Source organism: Archocentrus centrarchus, chromosome 22 (genome assembly GCF_007364275.1).
Source record: "Archocentrus centrarchus isolate MPI-CPG fArcCen1 chromosome 22, fArcCen1, whole genome shotgun sequence".
Lineage (NCBI taxonomy): Eukaryota > Metazoa > Chordata > Actinopteri > Cichliformes > Cichlidae > Archocentrus > Archocentrus centrarchus.
In genome coordinates, this window is record NC_044367.1 from 21,672,057 (window position 1) to 21,696,247 (window position 24,191).

Here is a 24,191-nt window from a genome sequence, read left to right on the forward strand (position 1 = left end):
GCACACTTTAAAAGCCAGCATCAGCAGTTATATGGGAGGGGTGCCATGAGGGCACAGTGAAATGGGTAGCTTTGTTTTCAGTTTGTTGTTTTTTAAAAATATATCTACATAGTTCTACAGTTGCTGAACTGCTTAAGTTTGTTCCGTATCATCTATTAAATCTCAGTTTGCTAAAAACAGTTGAAAACAAAAGCTTAACAAATTTTGCCAACTGTTTGCCTCAGGAAAGGTTGCATAATTCCATCACAGGGCAGCAAGGCTGGAACCAAAAGCTGCTTTCATTATTAATTTATCTCACAAGCTTGTTCTTTAATAGTAGATTAACTGTGCAGTGAATAACCCAAACACCAAAATGCTGGAGGGGAAAAAAAGCCACAACAGTAAACTGCAGTATTACATATTTCATTTTATTTGACAAGGGATAGCAATACCACTTACATTTCAGACCCATTAGTTTCCGCATCCTTAAAGCAGTTACAATATTACATACTTTACTTTTTTTAGTACCATTTATAAAGTGCGGCAGTGATGAGACAACAGTCAAAGTTAAGGAGAATCAGAGTGAATCTCAAGTCTAAATTGGCTCGACACACTCACTAATTACAGGAAACTCATTTCAGTCTTCTGACTAGTGCAGCAGAGGGAAGCAAGGCAGAGACACACCACAGTGTCAGTTCTAAATGAAGACATAATTCTTCTCTGTGTCATCAGAAAACTTTCCAAGTACACATAAAAGGCAGCTTCAGCATCATGGATGATTGTCACATTATCCAAAAAAAAGTGATATATGGTCACTATACAGCTGCATCATGGCTGTTCTTTTTTTTTCCTTCCAGGTTGCCCGTTTGTATAACCAGAGAAAAAAACAAAACACAAATACATTAAAAAAAAATCTGGCAACAGCACAATCCCTTTTTCAAATATTGTTTAACTCATCTGTATATGTCAGTCTTCAGCAGTTTATATTGTTCAGACAGCTGTGGTTCACATCTGCCATGAGAACAAAGCAAAAAGCATGATCTACAATCGGCGACCAAAATAACCAACAACTGTCGAGATCTGAATTTCTTGAAAATTTATGAAACTTGATCTTTGAAACTGTCTCGTTGTTTTCTTCATGCAAAATGCCCTCACGTATTTCAAAGTGATGTTAATTATTTTTTTATCAGAAAGGAACAAGGAGCTGGCCACAAAATGTGCTTTACGGGTACAACACGTAAACATCTTCATTAGGGGTTACAAAAACAAGACCGTTTCTTCAAGGTTTAAACATGTTATTTTTTGGCAGAGGCCACCTCATTACAAGTAATATAAACCCATCTACTCACAGACAATTAGCACAGAAAAACGAACAGCGGAACAAAAAAACCCATCCACAGTTAATAAATTTGTCAGCGGCCTTCTAGTCAATAAGTTTTCCCTTTAAGCTGAGGTAGGAAACAAATCTTAAGCATATACTGATTTACTGTGAATATGCTCATATTGCAAGAGTGTAACTGTACCTATTGGCAACTAGTTAGCAGTTCTGTCATGTAATAGCGGTTGCCACTTGAATGCAGTAACTTTGTTCCATCTCAAATACTGCCCAGATGAGAAAAAAACAAAAATATTTCCAGAATGGAAATAAAGCACAGTGGTGATACGTTTGTTTTACAGAGGCATAAAGGTCACTCACCCAAAGAGTGAAGCTGATTTCAGGTTTTTAAAGGACATCTTTTCCAAGTTTAACAATATACTGACACAAGCCAAATTTCCTCCACATTTTGACTCCACTGTCCCATGCAAACTCAACAGCAACACATCTCTGAGTATTAAGGGTCTAGTGTAATCTTCATTCAGAGAAAATATAAATAAGATCTAACTAAATGTGTTGCTTTACTGTGAAGTACTGGTACATTTTCCATGAAACACAATGGATCATCTAGAAGTGTATGCTAAAGTGTTAGCAGTGCATGTCTAGACCAAACATCTAATAAGAAGGCTCTGATTTTAATAAAATGGCAGGTGTGAAAAGCTCTTTATATCAATTACATATACTAATTTCTTCCCAAAAATGCAGAATCCTCTCATTTGTCCTTAATGGGGCTCATCTGTGTGCTCCCAGTGTAATCCATTGTTATGTCCACTGTGCCTTTACCTTGTGCGGCCCTGATGCGGCTGAGGTGACTTGTTATGTTCAGCCAGCCACTGATGACAGATATTCTGCATTACTGAGTCCTGTGCTCCCTCAGCAGCCTGAAGGACATCCTGGACCAAGGGGCCCGCCCGGCTCGGCTCCAGCTTGACTGCCAGCAGGTACGCTTTCCTGAGCTTACTGCACATCAGGAAGGCCTTGATCTGCAGAAAGAGCAGAAATAAAGATTGGAAGGGAGCATTTCAAATAGACTTACTCACTGAGATCTAAAGATACTAATAAAGAAGAAGTAAAAACCAAATAAAATGACAGGCACAGTGAGGGTCGTGTGATTTCTGCATTTTTTTAACAAAAGCCTCTGGCAAGAAAAGCAACAATAATAGAAGGCAAATGAGAATAAAACAAGGCAGTTATTACTCTACCTTGTTTTCTGTGCTTTTTATGTCCAGAATGAGACTTTCCAGCTCCTTGGCCTAAACCAGATCAGAGATACAACACAGAACCATAAGGTTATATTATAGGGAATGTCTCTTACATATGCATCTCCAAAGCATTTCTGTCACTCACATCAGCTGGTCCCTTCTCTGCACTGGAGATGTAGGTGAGGATCAGGGTGTCACAGTCGTTTTTAGTGGCAGTGCCTGATTCGCCCACACACTTGAGCAGCTGCCGCACGGATGCGTACTGCTTGCGTCGGATGAGCCACTGACCAGCTCGTACGTATACAGCCTGAGCGTCCAGCTGGAAGTCCTGAAGGAAAGGGAGACGACCGACATATTTTCAACTTTTAAATGAGAAGAAGAGCACAACAGTAACATAAAAAGTAGTTACTCATCTCACATATGAACATACCTGTATGACTCTGTAAGCAATGCCAAAACCTTCTTCTATGTTTTTACCTCCAAGCATCACCTGCAAGCATATAACATTGTATTGATAAAGTTTTGATAGAGCCTTTTTACTACATGATATGCAAAACAAGGCCAAACAAATTTAGCATTATTTTCAGCTACATATTAAATAAATTGTTATTTATATAATACCAATTCACAATAGTCACCTCAAGGAGATATAGAGCTATAGAGAGCTTAGTGACTCAAACATGCTAAACAATATTTTTTGAATCATCCTGAAACATTTATTTTTGAGACGTTATATATTTCCATCACATTTGACTTTAAACCTTCAAAAAAAAAACCAAAAAAAAAAAAAACTGCAGCCTCACCTTGCAGGCAACCTCAACTTTCATAGGGCTTCCTCCAAAAAGCGTAGGTGGTGTGGTGGGCGCAGAGGAATTGGTGGAAGGCGTACTGGTCTGTGGGGCTTTGGAGGATGTTGCAGTTTCACAGCGATGGAGGAAACGGGTCACCTCTAGCTGAAGCTCAATTGTATTCATATGCCTAATAATAATAAAAAAAATGCAAGAGGCAAAGATCAAAATAAGCCTGAAGGAAAAGTGGTAATAATGAAGCATTTAAATAAAGTTTTCAGGGTTAAATTACTCTTTTTTTTCTTAATCAGTGCTGATAAATAGTCAAGAGTAGATTTATTTCTATCCCATTAATTTATATAAAGCTGTTAAATAACCTGGACACATCACTGGATGACATCGTCTTCCTGAAAGAATTGGGCTGTGATTTTCTCCTCCCAGAACCCCGGCCTTGGTGCTCCTGCAAGTACGTTCTTAAGTGCTCTTTGGCCCTGACCAACCAACGCTGTACAAAATAAAGTTTAAGGTCAACTTTCTCATAGAAGCAGTGGAAAAAAGAGTTTTACAAACTGTGTGACTGTAGAGGGAAAAATAAGAGTTATACCTGCTTTTCTCCCAGCTGTAGGTATGAACTGGCTCCATGTGTGAAGAATCGAATACAGGTCATGGCTGCTCGCACGTGATCCTGTCCAGACACCATCACCATTTTATTTATTAGCAAAAGGATCATCACCAGGAAGTCTAAAAACATCACGAAGACCTCACTTTGCACTGCCAAAGTATAACTTAACTAATAAGAGGTAGGGATATGACTATCAGAGCAGAAAAGCATACAAAGCTCTCCTTTTCAGATCTTCCAGACTTCCGATTTTCACTTTTTCATGCAAATTATTGAACAGTTTTACATTTTTAGGCCTCTAAAAATGATTCAAATCACGTTCTTTGAAAACCGGAATGGGCAAGCAAACTGTTACTGGAACTGCAGGTTAATATATCTTAATATTAAGAGGCCAACAGCAAGAAACTATCAATATAAAAGGGAAACAGGAAATTTGACAATTATATCGTACTCCTCCTAATTTTCCTCCTAACACTTTGGAACATTCATATGGAAATATAAAATAGCCAAATAGTCATTTTAGATGTTCATAATATATCCTACAAATGAGCATAAAGAGAAAAAAAAAAAACCCTCCAACCATCATGAACTGCTGGAGCTGGTAGAGAGAGTGATAGTATCCCCGTCGCTGCAGAAACTGGCAGGAAGCAATGAGGTAGCGGCTACATGTCTCCAGGCCAGGGTCCAGCTTTTCCAGTATTCCCTGGAGCTTGCTGAGATGGCCCCGTTCCAGACTGGGTTGCAACACACCCTCTAGATACACTTCCTCTGGGCACTCCTGAGCCATGACAGAGTAAACAAAACAAAACAAAAACAAAACAAAAACTTGACAAACTTGGATAAAACATGCAGCAATAATTTCAGACAAGTGAGGCCATATACTTAATGCGGTGCTGCTTACTCAAGTTACAGTCTGTCTTCTTGGTACAAAGGGTCGCGTTACAAAGTGTATTAAATGTAACTGTATGTATGCCAAAACGAACCACAGCTAATAAATCAATATCACATAGACCTCATTCCCCAGGGAGTTTGGGTAACATGACATCCTGCATGATTTGAGATCTTGGAAACAGATGGGTGTCAAAGAATATCTGAAGGAGGGTTAGATGATCCTCTGATCCCACACAAGCTACATCACAAAAGAGGACTCAGATTTCTGTTTTCTGACTTAGACCTATACCTCACAGTGAAAAATGGTTAATTAATGCTTCCAAACATGCTTTTAGGACATGGAAACCGTTAACAATCTAAGCCTCACCTTTTTAAGAAGGTATGTCACAGCCTCTGTTACACAGTCATGGCGCATATAGAAGCTGATCAATGCCAGGTGAGTGCCGTATGTGTTCAGGAAGTAGAGACACTCCTGGTGGAGGATGCTGTTCTGCATCAGTGCCTCTGGCCGCTCCACAGGACCGACCTCCAGCAGGACATCGTCCAGCTCCCGAAGGGGTGCCAAAATATCTTCACCGTAAGACTAATATATAGGAGAACATAAACATTAATGCAAAGGGTTATGAATTTTTTACATAAGCAGGTACAAAAAAAAAATCAAAGCTTTTTTGTTACATTTTAATCCAAAGCACCACTACACGATGAGGTCAGATAGGACAGGTCTGTCTATACTGTCTCTTACTCTGGAAGCTAACAAGCAGTAGAATCCAACACTACACGTGTCGGATTGCTTCACATGCCAGAACTTGCAAGGTTCGCGTAGAGTGCATGATATGTGCTAGATGCCTAAGGTGTTGAGTAGCAGAGCTGGTCCAACACTTTTTGTCTGAAGATCAACTCTGCCTGACCTCCACACTGCTGTATGTAATGAACAAATACATATTGGGAAAAGTTTTTATATATGTTTATATAGGCAATAAAAATGTGATCGCAAAAAAAAAAAATACATATTGGTAAAATTATAATTCATTACCTTATTTTAAAACGTGGAAAAAAATGTAAATAGTCAGAAAACATGTATGGGCACCTTTTTTTGGATTTGGGTTTATCATTGTTTTCTCTGCCTATGTGAAAGAAAATTATTGGAGTCAGCATACAGAGCCCATGTCACATGTTTTCAGCCCATGTCACATGCATGTTTCCTTTCACTGTCCAGACCAGTAAAAGGAAACAGACAGTGACTAGCAGTGATAAGTAGTACGGGAAGTATGGAGATGAGTTATGTTTTTGGTATTGTCCAAAATACAACACTATTCCCTTAACATTTAATACTGCCCGGACAGTGAGCTGCCTTGGCAGAGGTTTGCACTCAGAGTGCTGCTTGTTTGTTCTGCTGCTACATCAAACATTTAACAGATTTGTGATAAATTTGTGTGTGTGTGTGCTTGTGATAGTAAATGGACTGGTACTTATATGGCACTTTTCTACTCTACTTTTTACTACAAGCCTCATTCATCCAGTCACACACACATTCATACAAGCACTTTTTTCTCTACCTAAGCACCTTGTCTAACATTCGCACACACACTCACACTCCGAAAGATGCAGCAGGGGCATCTCGGGATTCAGTATCTTGTCCAAGGATATTCTGACATGTAGACCGGTGTAACCAGAAAATCGGTCCACCGACTGTCTGATAGGTAGATGATGACCCACTCTACATCCTGACCCACATGCACCCCTGTGATCTTCCTTGCTGACTTGTTTTATGTGTTTATAATGTAAACCTGATTTTAAATCAATTTAAAAGGCAATTGATTTGCGTTAACACTGTCCAGGACAGTGTTTGATTCTGTTTGAGCTACCAGTTTCAGCAATGCAGCTGCTACTGCATACTTTCCTAACTAGCTTCACAAAAGGACATTTTTAGCTAGTTTAAAATTCTTTTAATGTCCTGTACTTCAGCATTTGCATTCATGTACAGTTTGACCTTTTAGCTGCATGCAAAGCAGTGCAGTCCTGTTAAAAAAAAAAAAAAAATTAATATGGTTATATAAAAACATTTGAGAAGGATTCTGCAGCTGGTGCAGCATCACTGAATGTTGTAAAATGTTGTTGAAAGCATAATTCAGCAAATAAGTTCTGCTATTATATGTTGTATATTGAAGGCTCTACACACTATTATTCCAGGTGCAATATTGCTTGGCTAGAAAAGAAGAGTGTCACGATGAAAGAGTCTACGTACTGCTTGCAGAGAGGGCCGCACTGTGGTTTCAAGGTGCTGGACAAGCTCCTGCAACAATAAGGGACCCAGGTTGAGCTGGTTGCGGTCCATTGGGGGCTTCAGGCAGCGAGCAAACTTCTCCCGTGCCCCTGAAAGGTTCCCTGCTTTCAGAGATGCCATGCCCCATGCCTGCCAAACACCACCAGGGTCAAGGCCACTCTTGGTTGACACCTAGAAGCCAAACAAGCAGAAAAGATGACAAAAGATTTGGGATTTAAATCCACAACTTGGTATTTATTTGAAATTAAAGTCTGATTTAAAAAATAAATAAATATAAAATAAAAACAAACACCAACAACCTCTCACCTCAACAGCTAGCTGGTAGTGTTCTGCTTCTAGCAGTTGATTGCGGAGGCGTGTCACAGCAGAGGTCTCCAAAATGTCATCCAGAGAGGGAACATATTTGTAATTGGCTGTCACTAGAATTTTAAGCACATCCACTTTACTGATGTAACTGTGGAAATAGAAATAAGAAATACAGTCAAACACCTGCTTTCATAATATCTTGTGTTAAGTCTTGTGAAATAAAGGGCTATCCATTGAGTAGTGGTGATTGCACACTACTTGAGCATACTTGCTGTAACCTTGGCTGCTCTGATTTCATGACTGAATCATCTGAACTTCCCCTCCATTAGTCAAGATTTTTAGAGCAAACTCAAGTCCTATGGCCAGGTGTCTTTTATGGTGCCCATAACAGTTCTAAGTTAGCTTATTTCACCGTTTGGAAACTGATGCTTATCGAAAGTCAAATATCTTCTAATCAGCCGGTGACCACAAATACACAAAAAACCCAAAACAAAACAGTGAATGCTGTTGTTATGCAGATGTATATGTTGTATTATGTTGCTCTGAATCATTTGGATGTGTACAAATAAAGCTGTTAGTTGGCTTGTTAGCTGTATCAGTTTTATAAGGTTTATTATTTTCTCTGCATGTCTCATTCTGATTTGTTGTTATTCTGCGCACACACAAACTGCCAGAGATGAATTTCTTCTTTCTGACTTTGCTGCATGCACTCTCTGTTTCCTGTCTTCCTAATGTGACAGTTTAAAAAAGGCCAAAAAAAACCCAATCATTTAAAATAATGCTAAGAAAGAATCAAACAACAACTAAGTTCACAAAACTTACGTATGTTATACCACAGTCAAATATCCTTCTGATCTACATTTTGTACTATATTTCTTTTCATTTCTCTCACTCACCCTCCCAATAATTGTCCAGTGTGCATACAAACATGCAAATTTCAACTGTTGCATAATGTAGGTTACCCAGGCTTTCTTCTTACCTGTCACACAGCGCAAGATCCTGGCTGCGGCCTACTTTAACAAACATCAGCTTGGCACTGAACAGCAACCGCCTCATGATGTCAGTAAGCAGACAGGCATCCACCTCTGGGTTGGTCAGTTTACGAGACAAGGAGCGGCAATGGCTAATGAGCTGATGACCACAGGCAGTTTGGTCGCTGTGCAGAGATAAAATGGCCACGCAGAGGTACGCACTGGGAGCCTACAGGTTTTAGTGAAAGAACATTGTTAACGTTAAAATGATGAGTTAATTCCACCAACCTAAAGCCGATAAAGGAGACAAAGATGGAAACCCCACAAAACCGAGGCACTAGCTCAATATAAAGTTTTTTCTCTATAAAAATCCCCACTGCTCTATAATTAACATGTAAAAGTAAACCTGCACACTGGGAGGAATGGTAAATGTCCAAATCCAGACCTGTTCATAGTAGAACTCGCTCCGCAGACGTTCGCTTTCTGCAGGGTTTATGCTGAGGTGGAACTGTTGATGGACCACTTCAGGCAGATGCAGCATCCCATCCATGGACTGCTCTGTGACCACAGGGCTACCAGCCACTGCTAAGAAAGAAGAGAATGGGGGCTCAGGGGCAAAAGCTGATCATTACAGCCTTTATTAATTACTGATTTGGGAATGACTGCAGTTAGGTGGCCCTTCATCCTGCTTTACCTGACAAACCTAACATATTGTGAAACTAATAATGCAAAGTAGTAGATAAAAGCACAAAAAACAACAACATAAAAGTATTAAAATTTACCTTCAGCAGGTTCCAGATCATCATCAGAACTGCAAATGGAGACAACAAAGTAAATTAGAAATCATATCCAGACCCTTCCCTTTTCCTTTGATTTTTTAAAATAACTTAGTCTCCGTATTTCATATGCAACTGGATCCACTTCTAGCTACAATACTAAAAGGGTCTTACTCTGGGTGAAAGTAAGCAAAACACTGGTCACAGACTCTGACTTCCTCTCCTGGGCAACCCTCAACGGGCATCTTCCTCTCTGAACATGCATTACAAACAAGACGGCCACATCTTCGACAATGATGGCGTCTGTTGAACTAAGAGCAGAAAAGCAAGATAAAAAAATCCCAATTAATTACATATTACATAATTCTAATTAGTAACTATGCATAAATATTAGATTTTGTAATCTGTCAAGGAGATTCACATCAACAGTCATGTTATTCTCAGAGTTTCTACATATTTGGTTCTATACATTCTAGACATTATGGTACTATTCCTTTTGTTATTTTTTATCTATAACAGTGCCACTCACCATGGTGAACCTCTCACGCTTGCAAACCATGCACACATGCTGCTGGGTGTCCGGGACCCAGTCTTTGCGGGCTGGGGGTTGATCTGGAGGCTGGAACTTCGCAGGCGAGCGGCGTTTTCTCCCTGCTGAGCCACGATCCTTCTCCCGGTCTGTGCTGCTTCCCATGGGTGTATGTGTAGGGGTGCTGCCTGAACACAAGTACAGAAACAATCACAATAATTAAAAACAGAAAAACTACAGTAGTATCATTATTAAATGTGTCCAAATATCTCACTTCTGGAGGGTGCCGGAGATTCAGTTCGACTGGAAGAGAGTGAGCTGTCTTGAGCAGGACACTGTATTAGTGCTTCCTGAAGACTAATTACAGAGTCTGGAAAATAAAGTGTCATATATTTAGACACAACCAGTCACTAAGGTGGATGGCTGTTTATCCATCCATCAACTAAAACATCTAAGACAAGAATACATAAACAATACTAAGAGTCTGGACTGGATTCAATTCAGTTTTCAGCAGTTTATCAAAACCTTTTGTTCAACTCAAGTGGCCATCACCGACGCATTTGTCTGCTTGAGTCAGTGATGGCCACTGTGCGCTGTAAGATCAGCACTGACCAGATCGAGTCCTCTCTCTTGGGGCACAGGAGAAGTTGAGAGCCTTGCAGGCATAGTCTGCCAGTAGCTTATCGATGTCCTCAGCACTGAAGCCAGCCTCCTGGCCAACCAACAAGCTCCGCAGGGTCCGCACTGCTATGTCGGCCCAGTCCACCTTCAGATTCATCAACAGCTGCTCGAGCATCAGCAAAGGGTCCGACAGCAGGGGGAAGTAGTCCTGCCTGGCAGCTGGGGGCAGTGTCAGCAACACCTGCAGGAGGATACACATTTATTTAACCCAAAGACAGGAAGCAACTCACTTGGAGAACAATCAAAAAAAAATCTTATATAATAAAACTAAAATTTCAGGCCAGATTCATTCAAGCCTGACAATAATGACATTAATATGATTATTAATAAACAGGTTTAAAGTGGTCTCAGTGTTATGCAAAAAAACAAAACAAAAACAAAACACTGATACAGAACACCAATCCATGCAGATATCATCCAGTCAATTACAGAGCAAAAATCAGATTTGGAAAACATGATCATCCCTTTGGCCCTTTGTAATAAAAGAATGCTCTCTGCATATTAACATATTTCCACATTAATTGTAAGAGCTTCTGGGTTTTTTTTTTTGTGGAAAAGTTCATAGCAGGCTTAGGTAAGACTCTGTTGCAAAAAGGGAAATTTACAAGGCAGCTGAAGGGAAATTATAAATTACACAAAAACAACATGCAGTATTATTATTATTCTATTTTGATGATGAATTAAATTGCACTGTGTGAACACAATACTACTTAAAACACGTTTTAGAAATCAATTAACACATCCAAAAGCTGATATCACAAACATTTTAGCCCAGTTATGATCGTTTAATAGTATTATCTATCATAAGTCTTCCATTTACTAATGCTGTTTATTGTTTTATCTATATGTTAACATGCATGAAACATACTAGCGCACAAAGGTCCCAATCACAAACCTTAGAGCCCAGATGAAGAGCATGGATGTATTGGCGACGTGCAGGAGACACCTGCCTCTGGAAATGCAGGGTGAGGTAGTCTGCCAGGAAGTGACACGCATCCAATCCAGGGCAACGATCCAGGGCACGCTCACAAACATCTAGACCAGCTGCAAAATCTGAGAGGCCCTCGAGTAACTAAGCAAACCAAGTGAGGGACAAAGGATGTTAACAAGGAGAGAAGAACACATAGCAATGTAGAAAATAATAATAAAAATCACAGTTTGAGAGGGTAAATGAGTTCTGAAATGTTAAAAAGATCTTCTAAGATCTTAGAAGAGCTTTAAAAAAATGATCATATGGTTTTTCTACTTAATGTAAGGTAGAAAACCCTGCAAGGATCATTTGTTTTTCCATGAGTACACCATAAACACCAGTCTGAAGTTACTTTTAGCTAAAGAGTTTTCTGGAAAGAAATTGTATATGCTTGAACAGAGCTGATTTCTGCCAGGTCAAGGATTAGTGATACATGGCCAATCTCTAACAAATGTTAATAAAACCTAATATTGATTTGACTCTAAATTTACAAGATGCTGAACAGTCTGGACCTGAAAAGCCTCATCTGTCTGTTCCTTCTCCAGTAGATAAAGCAAATGCTCAGCTTGCAGCTGCAGCCTCAGCTCATCTGATACAGGATACAGCTCAACCCACTGTGCACAAAGATCAAACTTCTGCAAAAAAAAAAAGAAAAAGAAAAACGTTATTATTTAGTGTACATAAATAACACTGCACAACCCAAGCTGCTGCAGGCCTGCCACACCTACCTTTGCCTCCAATATCATAGATAACACCGACTCAGTGTTTGCCTTGGATTCATTCCTCATCTCCTGCCAAGTGGCCCAGGGCAACGGAGGCTGTAAATTTAACATCTGTGATGAAGAGGAGAAGCACAAACACTTGATAAGTCACAATGGAAAGTCAAATAAAGTCTCTGAAAGATATATTATATAATAGACAAAAAAACATGTATAGAAAGCTGAACTCAACTCATGACGTCATCCTGCAAAACAAGAACTGGAGTCACTTACTAAACCAACAAGTATTGATCTGCAAAGTTACACAAGCTTTCTGTAAGAAGGCCTACGAGAAGGAAATGTATATACAGTATTTCTGTGACCACTTTGTTAAGAGTACAGATTTTTTTTTTTTCAATAACAAAAATAAATTTAGCACTACCTGGCAGTAAAGGTCCAATTCTTTCTTCTTGAGCTCTAGATCTGTTTTCAGTGAGGTCTCTGTGCTCGGGTCATTAAGGCAGAACTCGAGCAGCTCGAGGCAGGCTGACAGTGGCCACCGCTCCAGAGCCTGGAGAGCAACACGGGCTCGCAGATTAGCATCCTGCACTCGGAACAGATGGCCTATACCTTCATCTCCATCTGAGGACAAAGACATTTTAGTAAAATTTTAAATGCTATATTAAATAATTATTTGTTAATTTAAAGTTTTACGCTACATAATTGTGATTACTCAATTTCACTAAATGTATTTATCTCTTTATTGTCTACCTATTCTGTTAATGTATAAAAAAAATAACTTTCCAAGCGCCAAAAGCAGTATCTTAAAATGTTTAGTTTTGTGTGAACAACAGACACACACAGACACTCTTTACAAAGACACTCATTACAAAGCAGAGAAAATTAATTCCTCACCTTGTAAAGCAGCACAGGCAAGTATGCGGTCTCTTAGCACCCCCTCCTGGTTGCAGCCCTGACCATACAGCTCCAGCAGACTGAGGGCTCGGCCCAGGTCTCTGGAGGCAAGAGCCTTTTGAAAGGCGTCAGCAGCTACAGCCTGCGCCGCCACTTCCTGTGGCCCAGACAGCAGGAGGCTGATGAGCGGTTTCCCGCAGACAACTGCCCCCAGTCCAAGAGAGCTTTCCTCGCTCTCGCTTAACGGTGTGCCAAGCACTGGTTCAGCCATGGTGTGAAGGTAAGCCTGAAGAATAGGGAACTCCCTCAGGAGGTTATCAGCTTCACGAGAAATCTGGTCACCATCTAAGACAGCCTCTTTACGTCCACTGCGGAAATATCCAGACCATCCAGAGGACTGTGTCCGGGCAGTTTCTCCTTTACAGGCGCTCAAACATGTTAGTGTGGCCAATAAAGGGGAGCGAGACTTAAGGAAAGACAGAGCTGATGGTGTAAGAAGAAAAGAATTTAAAGAAGAAGAAGACGACGACGAGGAGGAGGATGATGACAAAGGTGGAGATGTGGAGAGGTTGGTGGGTGTAGAGGAACGATCCTCCACTGAGGCCTCAGACTCAGAGCTCACATCAGACTGAGGATCTGGATGTCCCAGAACTCTCATGTGATCTTGAGCATGGCATTGGAGCAGGTTAGACAAAGCAGCAACTCCAAAAGCACCGTCATCTTTCCTAGCCTGATCTGACACATTTCCATGATCTGGGTAGGAGACCCACAAAGGAAGAGCCTCACAGCATCGCTGAACAATCACCTTTTGGATACTCAGTCGCAGCCCTTCCTGCTCCAGCAAGGAAAGCACTCTGGAGACATAACAGGATATTAAAAAAAAAAAAAAAAGGTCAGTATGCTGAACATAAGTTATATCTGTAGTTTTAACCCAAGCTGTCCTTACAGGGCAACCATGTGATTTTTTATTTTTTTAAAAAGTGATGATGCCTTTCATTTAAACACCATCTCTTGCTTAATTGGAAAGCTTTGCTGTGAGATGGACAATTTAGCTGCTGTTCTGTTTAGGTCTGTGTATGTTAAAGAGGATCATGATAACATACAAACTACAGACTTATGTATGTGTGTATATGCTGATGTGGCGTAACCACTGTGCGTACTTCTCAGGAGACACCTGCCGGTCAAACAGCAAGTGAGAGAGAAGCTGAAATGGGGCTTGAAGCAACACCAGCAGTGGATTCCCAAGCTTCACTTCAGTGCTTTGGTCTAAGAGAAACCACAAGAAAGGCAAATCAGAGCAAGACCAGGTAGTAGAAGAGAAATGCACTAGTCACAATTTAGACAGGACAGCCGTAACTTGGAATAAAAGAGCTGTAAACATCAGTCCTTGAACTATCAGGGATAACATAGGTGGGAGAAGTGGGTATCAAGTCAAATTATTTTACCTTCTGAACTGAGGCTACGCACTAACACAGACGCTAGTGTGTTGACATAGTCAAAGAAACTGCGCACGTAATCTGGTCTGGCAAGGTCTCTGTCTGGCTCGAAGGGACAGAGGCTGTCAAGAGAACGAAGTAGCTGCTTCATGCTGGAGCGCACAGCATGAGCATCCAGTTCTGACTGCTTCAGACTGGCCTGTTCCACCAGAAGTGCCAGTAGAGCGCTTCCCGCACTGCCCTCTGTTATGTGGTGACATCAGAAAAAGAAAAGAGTATTGTTTAAAAAAAAGAAAATAGCAAAAGGAAAGAGGAAAAAAAAAAGAAGCTCTTTTTAAGTTATTGCAGCTGCCCAAAAACATTTAAATGAAAACATTTGATCAAATGTAGCACATGTTAACCGTGCCAACCTGTGCCATCTGTAGCAGAACTCAGATTGTGCAGGGTGTTTTCCAAACGCTGCGCCAGACTGAGCCTGCCAGAAATGAATTCCTCACTCAGTGCTGGATGGCAACAGAGCAGCACTTCCTGGATGCAGCAACCAAATGGGCTGGCAGACACCTGGTCTTCCCCAACAACTTCTATGAAGAAGAGTGGATCAGTAACAAAGAAACTATTCTGTATACTTAATTCATTATTAGAATGAATCTCTGGTCAGGAGGTTTGCATCATATTATGTGAATTACAGAGTTATTAACACGGTACTGTCAGCAAAATAATTTTCTCATCTTTTTTTAACATTTCAAACTAAATATTTATAAAGCTACATGTAGAAACTTCAAGTGTTTGAGCATATGCAGCCACCTGTTTTGACAGAACTCTTATTGGCAGTTGAATGATTCAGGATCTTGTTGATCTGTTGTAATACCATGGGAAATCCACAGATCCCCTCTGAATGAGGCACTTTAAGGTCAACTCTTACCCCTGGGGAAGCAGACACGGATAAACACAAGACATCATTTGCTCTCGTTCCCATCTCTATTTTGAAAGAAATTCTTCCAGATTGAAATTTGGGCTTCATACCTCGAGCTTCCAGGCTGGTGTTGAGTCTGCGCTCAGCTGTGTCCAGCAGCTGTCGAGAAGTCTTCCAGAGCTGACAGTGGCAGCACGCCAGGTCGAAGGCAGCCATGGCTGCTGGACTGAGCTCCTCCAGCAATGTGTAGAGAAGGCCAGAGGCATCTGGAGAGCAGTGGCTCAGCCAGTAGCCTTCCTCCAGTGAGGGCAGAGGGTGAGCAGGAGTGCTGAGGAGACGGGCTGCTATGTCCGAGATGGAGTAGAAAGCCACTCCTGAAGAAAAACACACGCATGTGTCAGATCTTTGCACACCATTTGCTATATCTTCACATGTTGCACAGCTGCCTGTAGCAGTTTCCTGTGCCTTCGCTGGGCATTGTTAAAACAATCTCTGCTAGAACCAATATAAAAGGAGGGTAAACTAAAACTGCAAGCAGGTATACCAGGATCCAAGTTAAAATGCACAGCGGAACAAAAATCACATTCACTTGAAGGGAGAAAACGGAGATTTAAGAGCAACATTACAATCTAAGTGAAATATATACAGAAAGAGTGAAAGGAAGAAAGCTTTACAACAGAATGTCAAACCTGCAGCAGCAGCACTTCCAATGGCCTGCAGTGTTGAGCGACCACTGCTGCCTAGCCGACTCCTCCCTATGCCCGACCCAGCTGCTGACCCTAAGCCCTCTGATGAGGATGACGATGAAGACATGGACTGACCCTCCATCTTTTGCTCCACCTGTGCCAACTCCACCAGGACGTCTTTGTAGCGCTCCATGAACACCAGCTCGCCACAACAGGCAGACGCCTCCAGATCAAACACCACAGACACCTGTGAAGAAGCAAAGAAATCCACTTGACTGAGTGGCAAACACTCAGATTTTGGTTTTGTCCAGACACAAGAGCAGATATTCGGGTCCAAATTTTAAATCACACACCTGATGAGCTTCCATGAAGTTTCCTCGTCGAATGCAGGACATTAGCAGAGACTCTGGAGGGGACAACATGGCAGGGACCAACCAGCTGTGGGGACCTCCACATGGGCAAAACTCCAATTCCACACAGCCTGTTGCCATCCCTCCTCCACCATCTGACAATGTATCAATAAATCAACAATAATAACAGAAAAATAACTCTGAATTCTCCTGAAGAACAAATGCCCAGGTTGAAGTAATTTTACATGAAATACAGAATCATGTAAATCATCCTTCCTAAAAACTTAATCCACATAGTTTCTCAACAAAGATGAAAGCGGAGGAAAACACACACAAAGAAATTGCTCCTACAGCTTCTAAGACCTGCAGTCCTAAAAAAATGTTAACTGATGTAAAACAATTACAATTTCTGATTTAACCACAAGTGGGGTGGCTGTAGTTCAGGAGGTAGTGCAGGTCACCTAATAACTGGAAGGTTGGTGGTTCAATCCCTGGCTGCTCCAGTCTGTGTACCAAAGTATCCTTGTGCAAGATACTGAACCCTGAATCACTCTCGATTGTGTTCATTGGAGTGTGAATGAGTGTGTGAATGCTAGATAGAAAGCACTTAGGTGTAGAAAAAAGTGCATGTGTGAATGGGTGAATGAAGACATGTTGCATAAAGCATTTTGAGTGCTCAAAGTAGAGTAGAAAAGGGTTATATAAGAACCAGCACATTTTCCATTTAAATGCAGGGTGTTTTTCTCTTACCTGATGCACTCGTGCTGACTTCTCCATTATGTTTCTCTGTGGAGGAGTGCCTCTCTATGCTATGCCTTCCTGGTTTCCTTCGCCTCCTCAGGCTCGAGCTCTTGGGGTGTCCCAGAGGAATGACAGTACAGCCGACTGATGACATCGTAAGAGGACTTTCTGAACCTGCAGTTACATCAATCCAACATCAGGGCTCAAAGAGTTTATGCTCAGCACTTACATTGGCATGAACATAGTTACATGTACAGGGTGCAGTTCTAAGAAGAGCCCCCAGTCAAATGTTTTACTTGAACAATACATACAGAAGAACAAAGCAAAGAAGCAGAAGAAATTGCTAGCTTACCACTTCCACTGCCCTGGTTGCTGGTGATAATCTGCAGCCTCCACTGAGCCTCCGCAGTCCGTTTTGTCAACCTCTGTAAGCGCGCCCCAAAAGACTCAGGAGTCACCGAGCAGCCCAGACTTGCTGCCGCCTCTGCCTCTCGAGGCAAAGCTCTTCCTTCCTCCTGTCCGTCCTGCTGACCTACCACACACATTCCCTCCAGCCCTTCTTTCAACAGCTTCAGAAATCCCTCCATGGCAGTCACATCGACCAGAAACCCCCTGCAGCTCTGGATAAAGTGTCCCAGGTCCAGGTGACTACAGTGGGCTGCTGTTGGACTTGAAGATAGCTTCTGCTTCCCCCTTTTTTGGTCCTCAGTGTCATCCATCTGTCCTTCCCTGTCATTACCCATGTTCTGACTTGAGTTTGCATCTTTTTGAATCTGCTGAGCAAAGTCAGTGGTGGACAGAAAGAGAAGGGAGAAGATATTTTCCAGGAGCTCCAGGCGGAACATGGCCGGCACAGCCTCCAGATAGAGCTGACACTCAGACAGGTAATGCTGGAACACCAAATGGCAATCTGAAAAAGATCACAACCAAATAAGAACAAAGTCAAAACACCACTACGAAACACAATAAACAACCTTGATGGCTTTCTGACAATTTCTTTCAGTATTTTTTTTTCAGTATTATAGCACAATAAAGAAATTATGTAGGAGTGGAAGTCCCTGTTTTGACCAGCTTGACCTTTATTGTATTCCCTGCTCTCTCCCCATGCTCCCTCTGTCTATCTTTCTAAATGTCCTGTCTCATTTCTGTACTGCTAGAAAAAAAATCCAGAAATTCCTCAGAATAACATCAGCTATCACATTTCTATTTATGTTTCTGCCACAAATTATAATCAGAAAAAAAATGACATTTCTATCATCTGTCATCAAAGTAAAGCTTCACTGCCTAAAAGAAAGACAGCCTTGGTACCTTCTGAGGAAGCTGAGGTTTTATTTTGGTCCGTTTCTGCATCCGAGGGCTGGTGCTGCTGCATGGGGTCACACTTGGTACAATTTGAGTATTTATGTGCATTCACACAGAGTGCATAGATGGCATACTTCATAGCACAGAACCCCTGGAACAAAACTATGTTTCTTTGCACAGGAGGGCTGAGAGTGCTGACTGCCCCAGTGCCCTCTGCAAGAAACACAAAAGAAGAACCACAGTCACCCTTAAAGTTGTATACTATGCACCAAAAAAAAAAAAAAAAAAAATCATTATTCTTGACTAATTTGAACAAAAGACAAGGAATGAATAACACAAACCTGCTTCTGGTAAATTTGGCAGTTGCTGTAGTAGATCTAATATCCTGCGTTCTTCAAACTGAGCCAAAGGAGTCAGAGAATGCAGGATATAGAGGGCTGAGTGACTGTCCAGAGTGTGAAGCTTTGCCAGCAGTGCCTCCATGGAAACCTCTCTGGAGAGACAAAACACAAATATAATTAAAAACTAAAAAAGGATTAGGTTGGAATTAAATGACAGTTTTAAATTTAGATAAAGCCAATGCATACGGATTGTTGTTTTTGCACCATTCAAGTATTCCAAGCTGAGATGACAAAAGATTAGCAAACTCCTGCAGAACAGAGTCATTGGCTGCTGCCTGTGAAGGTGAAAGCAGTATCAATAAAGCACTACAGACAAGTATCAAAAATATGAAAAATGCGCTGATCTGTTACAGCAAATGGCTAAAAGGCTATAGAAGATAGGGGGCATATAGATGTCTGGACAGGTAAATGATTTTGGTTATCACCTGCTCTTTGTGAAGGATGCTGAGCAGCTTTTGAGCTGAGCTAAGACTGTGGCACTGAGTCCATCCCAGCAGCAGCAGCAGACGGGACAAGGGCTGGAACTCCAGCTGCAGCAAGTTTTTCAGCTGACTGAATTCCTCGTGTTTAATCAGGTCAAGTGCAGTAACCTACAGGAAGGATCCGGCCTTATTATATTACTGCATTTTATCACATGCAGTTGGTTTACTTGACCATCAAGATACAGTACACAGTATGAAAATACCACTGAAGGAACATGCTGCGCACTTCTGAATTATGTCTTGAAGGAATTTAAATCTGGTTACTGAACTAGTATTACAAGTTTCCATTGATTTACTTACCAAGACTTGCTCCAGGAAGTGCTTTCCACTACTAAGGCACTCGAAGTAAATGACCTTCCAAATAGATGGACGGTCCTTGTGGCAACATAAACTGAGGGCAAGCTGCTCTGCTTCAGGAAGCTCAACTAAGAGGAGGATATAAAAAAATAGCAAATGAATTCATAAAAAAATGTGTTTTTTAAACAAAAAAAAAAAAAGACTTTGTAAATAAAAACTCAGTGTGCCTCATACATTTTTAGATATCACTGTTCCCACATAAGCTTTTTATTCCTCATTAGTAAAATACTTTCATTAGTGAGATTCAAACAACCACATCTGAAGCAAAAATAAACTAAATCAAAATAGTCAAAGTAGAAACCAACACAAAAAGAAAGTAAACAGAAAAGAGGAAATCTTCTTGACAGCCAGTGAAGTCTGCTGCAGCTTTACACCCGCAGATGCAGAAGTGTGACTGAAAGAGGAAAGGGGTAATGCCAGCATTTCTCCTTAAACACGCATAAGGAAAGGATGTCTGGTTTTTAAACTATGAATACCTTATCAATATCAGAATTATAAAACAAAACGCCAAGGGAACCACAAAAGGGGAACTGATTTATAGGCACATGTGGATGTGCTACAAAGCTGTCTAACTGACAAGGAAACTAATTAAAATGCTATCTAATCAAATATTCTAGCTGAAACCAGCAGTTTATTTCAACTATGTCACCCATCATACTGATCCTAAGCCTTAAGGTTAGGATCAGTATGATCCTAACCTTGAGGCTTAGAATAAGATTTATAAGTCACTGGAAGCAGTGAGCAGGATAATGTAAACTTTTTAAATGGACTACCTTGTGTGTGAGGTGAGCTCCTAAGCAGATGATCTCTCTGCAGCCTTAGAGCAGTGGAGCAGTACACTGAGACAAGAGCGTCACATTGAGGGCGAAGCAAGGAGCTGAGGATCCTCTCCTCCTTGAGGGGGCCCTCTCTGACTGTCCATAATGCTTCACAAAGTGCCTCCAACTGCCCATCGCTTCTACGGGAGTTCCACGGTATCACAGCCAGCACAGCGTATATCTCCTCTACCCACTCCTCCACTTTCTCTGGCCTTTTCTCCGGCTTTCCCAGTTTCTTTATCAAGTGCTGGATGAATGCATGCTGCAGAGTATGGTCCTCTATGCATGCCTGCTCCTGTAGGAGATTAAGGAAATTAGGAAAATTATGTGTTCTTGTTTTTTAAGATGTGATAATTGTACTGATATATTTTTAAAGTATTTTTAGTCATACACAGTAATGGCATGTTAGACTCTACCTGTAAAAAATGTGCTAAAGACTGAGCAAGTCTTGGCTTCTTTTTCTCCAACAGGGTTAGCAAACAAGACTCAGCAGCTGTTGTTCTTGAATCCTCCGGCACCATTTGCTCAGACTGTTTATTTAAAAAAGCATGTTGCAACTCCTGCTGAAAGATTGGGGTTACATAATTACTGAACAAAAAAGTTTTCATTCTTAAATGTGAGCTAAACTGCAGGCAGCAATAAAAATGGAATTAACCTTGAGAACAGTCTCAGGTATGCCCTCTGACCCCAGTTCCTCCAGAAGTAACAGAAACTCCAGCTCTCTTCTGACATTAGGAGTAACCTAAAGTGAAGGAAAAAAGGTGTAAAGGTATTTCACTGCTATCTCACTGCTGTGCTGTGGTTTTTCAAATGCCTTTTCACCCTACTTCACAACAAAATATTATCTTCTTTTTGCAAGAGCAAAGTGCTATTTTGAGTCTTCTATATTAGTCTGAAAAAAAATCTTCAAATAATGTGTTTGTAAAGTTTCTGAAAATAAATTTTAAAATGCTCACTCTTATTACATATCGACTTTTGTGACAATTACCTGTCCTTCTGCCCATTTCTCCAAGACCTGCAGCCAAAACCAAGCCAGTCGGTGTGGACTGCCTACTGACTCCCATCTATCAAAACCATTAAATTACACTCAGTCATTTAAAGAACCTCAAATAAAAATATTCTGCATAAAATTTAATTCTTATTATAATTTACTTGTGACTCACTTTAAACTGTAAGGATGGCAAACAATAGCCTTGATCATGCCCAGTAAATTTTCTGTAAGTTTTCCCTCGGAATTAATCAGTTGTGGCACACATGCCCTCGCCAGCTCCCACTCGCCATCCTGCAGGCACCTCTTGAAGTACTCAAACAGGTCCTGAAGCGAGGTTTCAGCTTCACAGCCAAAGGGATGCATGGCCACTTTCGCAGTGACACTTTCTGCTCAGCAGTCACACCTGAAGATACAACCTCACTACCAGGTAGCCAAGGAGCACGCTTTCTTTATCTGAAACACAAAATGAAATTAATTTTGTTACATTAGTCCAGAAACCCACAACACTTCTCTCTTTTTAAACAGCTTTTGGGTACAATCAGGTAATAAACTGTTTATCTGAGTACTGTGCAAAAGTCTTGAGGCAACCATTGTCTTTTATTTTTTTGCATTTTGCTTCCAAGATACCAGCCTTTCTTGTAATTTTTAAGTGGTCTTGAGCAACAGTTTTCCAGGCTTTCTGAAGGTCTTTCTAAGTTTTTCTTTGGCTCCCATTTCACTCACTTTCAGTCTAGTCCAGTTTTTGTACCTGACCATTAAAAGCGGAATGTTTTTTTATTTGTTAAGCCACTTAACACAGACCCACTGATCGTTCACTCATAAAAAGGGCACCTAACTCCACCAGTGTTGTATCTGCACATAACAGACAACTTAGCATAGAGCCAATTTTTAATTTTATCTTTAGGCATTTTGTTCCTAGCAGCCTGTCACAAAAATGCATAATTTGTTCCCATTTCTTTAGTCTACAAAAAATGTCAACAATAACACAGTTTGACAGGCATTAAAAATAATATTTTTGCACCAACAAGGTGATTCCCAAAGCGCTACTAGTCAAACACTTGGCATATCTTGGAATTTTCCAAGATGTGTCCTTAAACAACAGCTGTTATGGAGTAATGAATCCAAAATTGAGACTTTTGGTTCAAATTGTCATCAGTATGTATGGAGGAAGTCAGGAGAGAGGAGAGTTAATGTCTACAGCCATCTTTAAAACACGGTGGAGGATCTGTCATGATTTGGGGCAGCGTTTCAGACAGTGGTGTTGGAGATCTTGTCAAAATTGATAGAATTATGAACACAGAAATGTACCATCAGATGTTGATCCACCATTTAGAAAGCTTCTGATTGGCAACGGCTTCATTTTTTAACATGACAATGCTCCAAAACACACTGCCAATGCAGGTAAAACATACCTGGATAGAAAAGCACACAATGGACCACTATGATTCATAGACTGGCCTCGTCAGAGCCTGGACCTCAACATTATTGAAGCAGTGTGGGATCATAACAGAGAACAATACAAAAGGCAGCCAACATCCAAAGAAGAGCTTTGAATGTCCTTCAAGAAGCCTGTAGAGCTATTCCTGAAGGCTACTTGAACAAATTACAAGAAATCTGCCAAAGAGAGTGCAGGCTGTTTTGAAGAGTAAAGGTGGTCATACCAAATATGTTTTATATATCTTATAATTGTACAAACTCTGTTTTTAACTTATATACTGTATTTACATGTATGTTTCCACATGTTTCAATAAATCGATGCACCTATTTCCCATTTTCCAAGCAAAAAATATAAAGAAAAGACTTTTGCACAGCACTGTATTATACGTTATCTATGGCATTGTTATACATTGTACTGAGTATTTAATCAAACTGTATGGAAGAAGAAGTATAAAATGTGCCCATTCTTTTACATATGAGATCATGTATGGCATTGCGTCTCGAAATAAGGTTTAAACATTTATGGCGTATTGCACATTCTTAGTTTCAGTCTAGGTATCGCATCCACGCTTTGTGTTTACACTATGAATTTATTATTTTTTTAATTGACGCAACCCAAAAGAAGAATTTGAATCACATGAAAATCTACAAACTGTATTTCAGTAAGCTGTACCTCGAATTTGCTGCAGAGAGGGAAACGTGGGACCAAACCGGTTCCCGGAGTCAGAACCATAACTTCGCTTTACAAAAGTGTTTTCTTCTTCTTTTTTCGTCTCTGATTTTATCTGACAGTTATTAGTTAGCATTAGCTAACTAGTAACTGTCATTGTGACTGGCTGCAGCTGAAAAAAGTCGGATAGCCTCGCTAACAGTTAGCAGGCGCATATCTTTGCACTCACACAATTCAGTCAAAATTCAGTAAAGTTACTTACTCATTTCTTTGGGCTGGTTTTGTCCAGACTGGGTGAAAGTTACTCCTACCCACGACTGTCTCTCGGCCTGTTATGCTAGCTGCAGACAGGCTGCGTAACGAAAGTCATGTGACAAAATCAGCTGATTCTCCCACGCTGGTTGGTCAAAGGTTGGCGCGAGGAGGGCGTTTTTTAGTTGATACCTTAAAGTGCAGTCGAAAAAAACAGGTTCCTTAAAAATTATTTATTAAATCAGGCTGCTGGGGATCACAGGAAAGGGATTTGACTTGGAATAATATTTCTAAATCAACCATATTCTCCTTTTTAAAGCATGTTTTTAAATGAATGATCAATTTAAAATCTCAACACTTCTGTGAACTAT

The 24,191-nt window shown here is 40.7% G+C and overlaps 1 protein-coding gene across 5 annotated transcripts; it reads right to left on the minus strand.

Moving 5' to 3' along the window:
* Positions 1-398: 398 nt before the first annotated feature.
* zfyve26 (zinc finger, FYVE domain containing 26) lies at positions 399-23,925 on the minus strand. Of its 5 annotated transcripts, none has more exons than XM_030718842.1 (43): positions 23,831-23,925; positions 21,634-21,914; positions 21,459-21,534; positions 21,126-21,212; positions 20,887-21,030; positions 20,426-20,765; positions 19,596-19,720; positions 19,239-19,403; positions 19,000-19,088; positions 18,754-18,905; positions 18,419-18,625; positions 17,463-18,020; positions 17,120-17,284; positions 16,373-16,524; positions 16,023-16,266; positions 15,444-15,707; positions 15,225-15,344; positions 14,831-15,001; positions 14,430-14,663; positions 14,145-14,250; positions 12,985-13,838; positions 12,512-12,711; positions 12,100-12,204; positions 11,884-12,006; positions 11,297-11,473; positions 10,333-10,582; positions 9,995-10,090; positions 9,721-9,908; positions 9,366-9,502; positions 9,198-9,226; positions 8,861-8,997; positions 8,424-8,644; positions 7,445-7,592; positions 7,100-7,309; positions 5,222-5,437; positions 4,544-4,741; positions 3,949-4,029; positions 3,722-3,849; positions 3,360-3,534; positions 2,987-3,046; positions 2,702-2,884; positions 2,557-2,607; positions 399-2,337 (listed from the first exon to the last, which is right to left on the minus strand). In XM_030718842.1, the coding sequence occupies exons 2-43, from the start codon at positions 21,822-21,824 to the stop codon at positions 2,134-2,136; spliced, it is 7,761 nt and encodes a 2,586-aa protein (XP_030574702.1). In that variant the 5' UTR covers positions 21,825-21,914; positions 23,831-23,925; the 3' UTR covers positions 399-2,133. The 5 variants fall into 5 exon arrangements, with proteins under 5 accessions (XP_030574702.1, XP_030574699.1, XP_030574701.1 ...); XM_030718839.1 differs by having other exon boundaries at positions 8,861-9,000; XM_030718841.1 differs by having other exon boundaries at positions 8,861-9,000; positions 14,831-14,998; positions 20,887-21,033.
* Between the last annotated feature and the right edge of the window lie 266 nt (positions 23,926-24,191).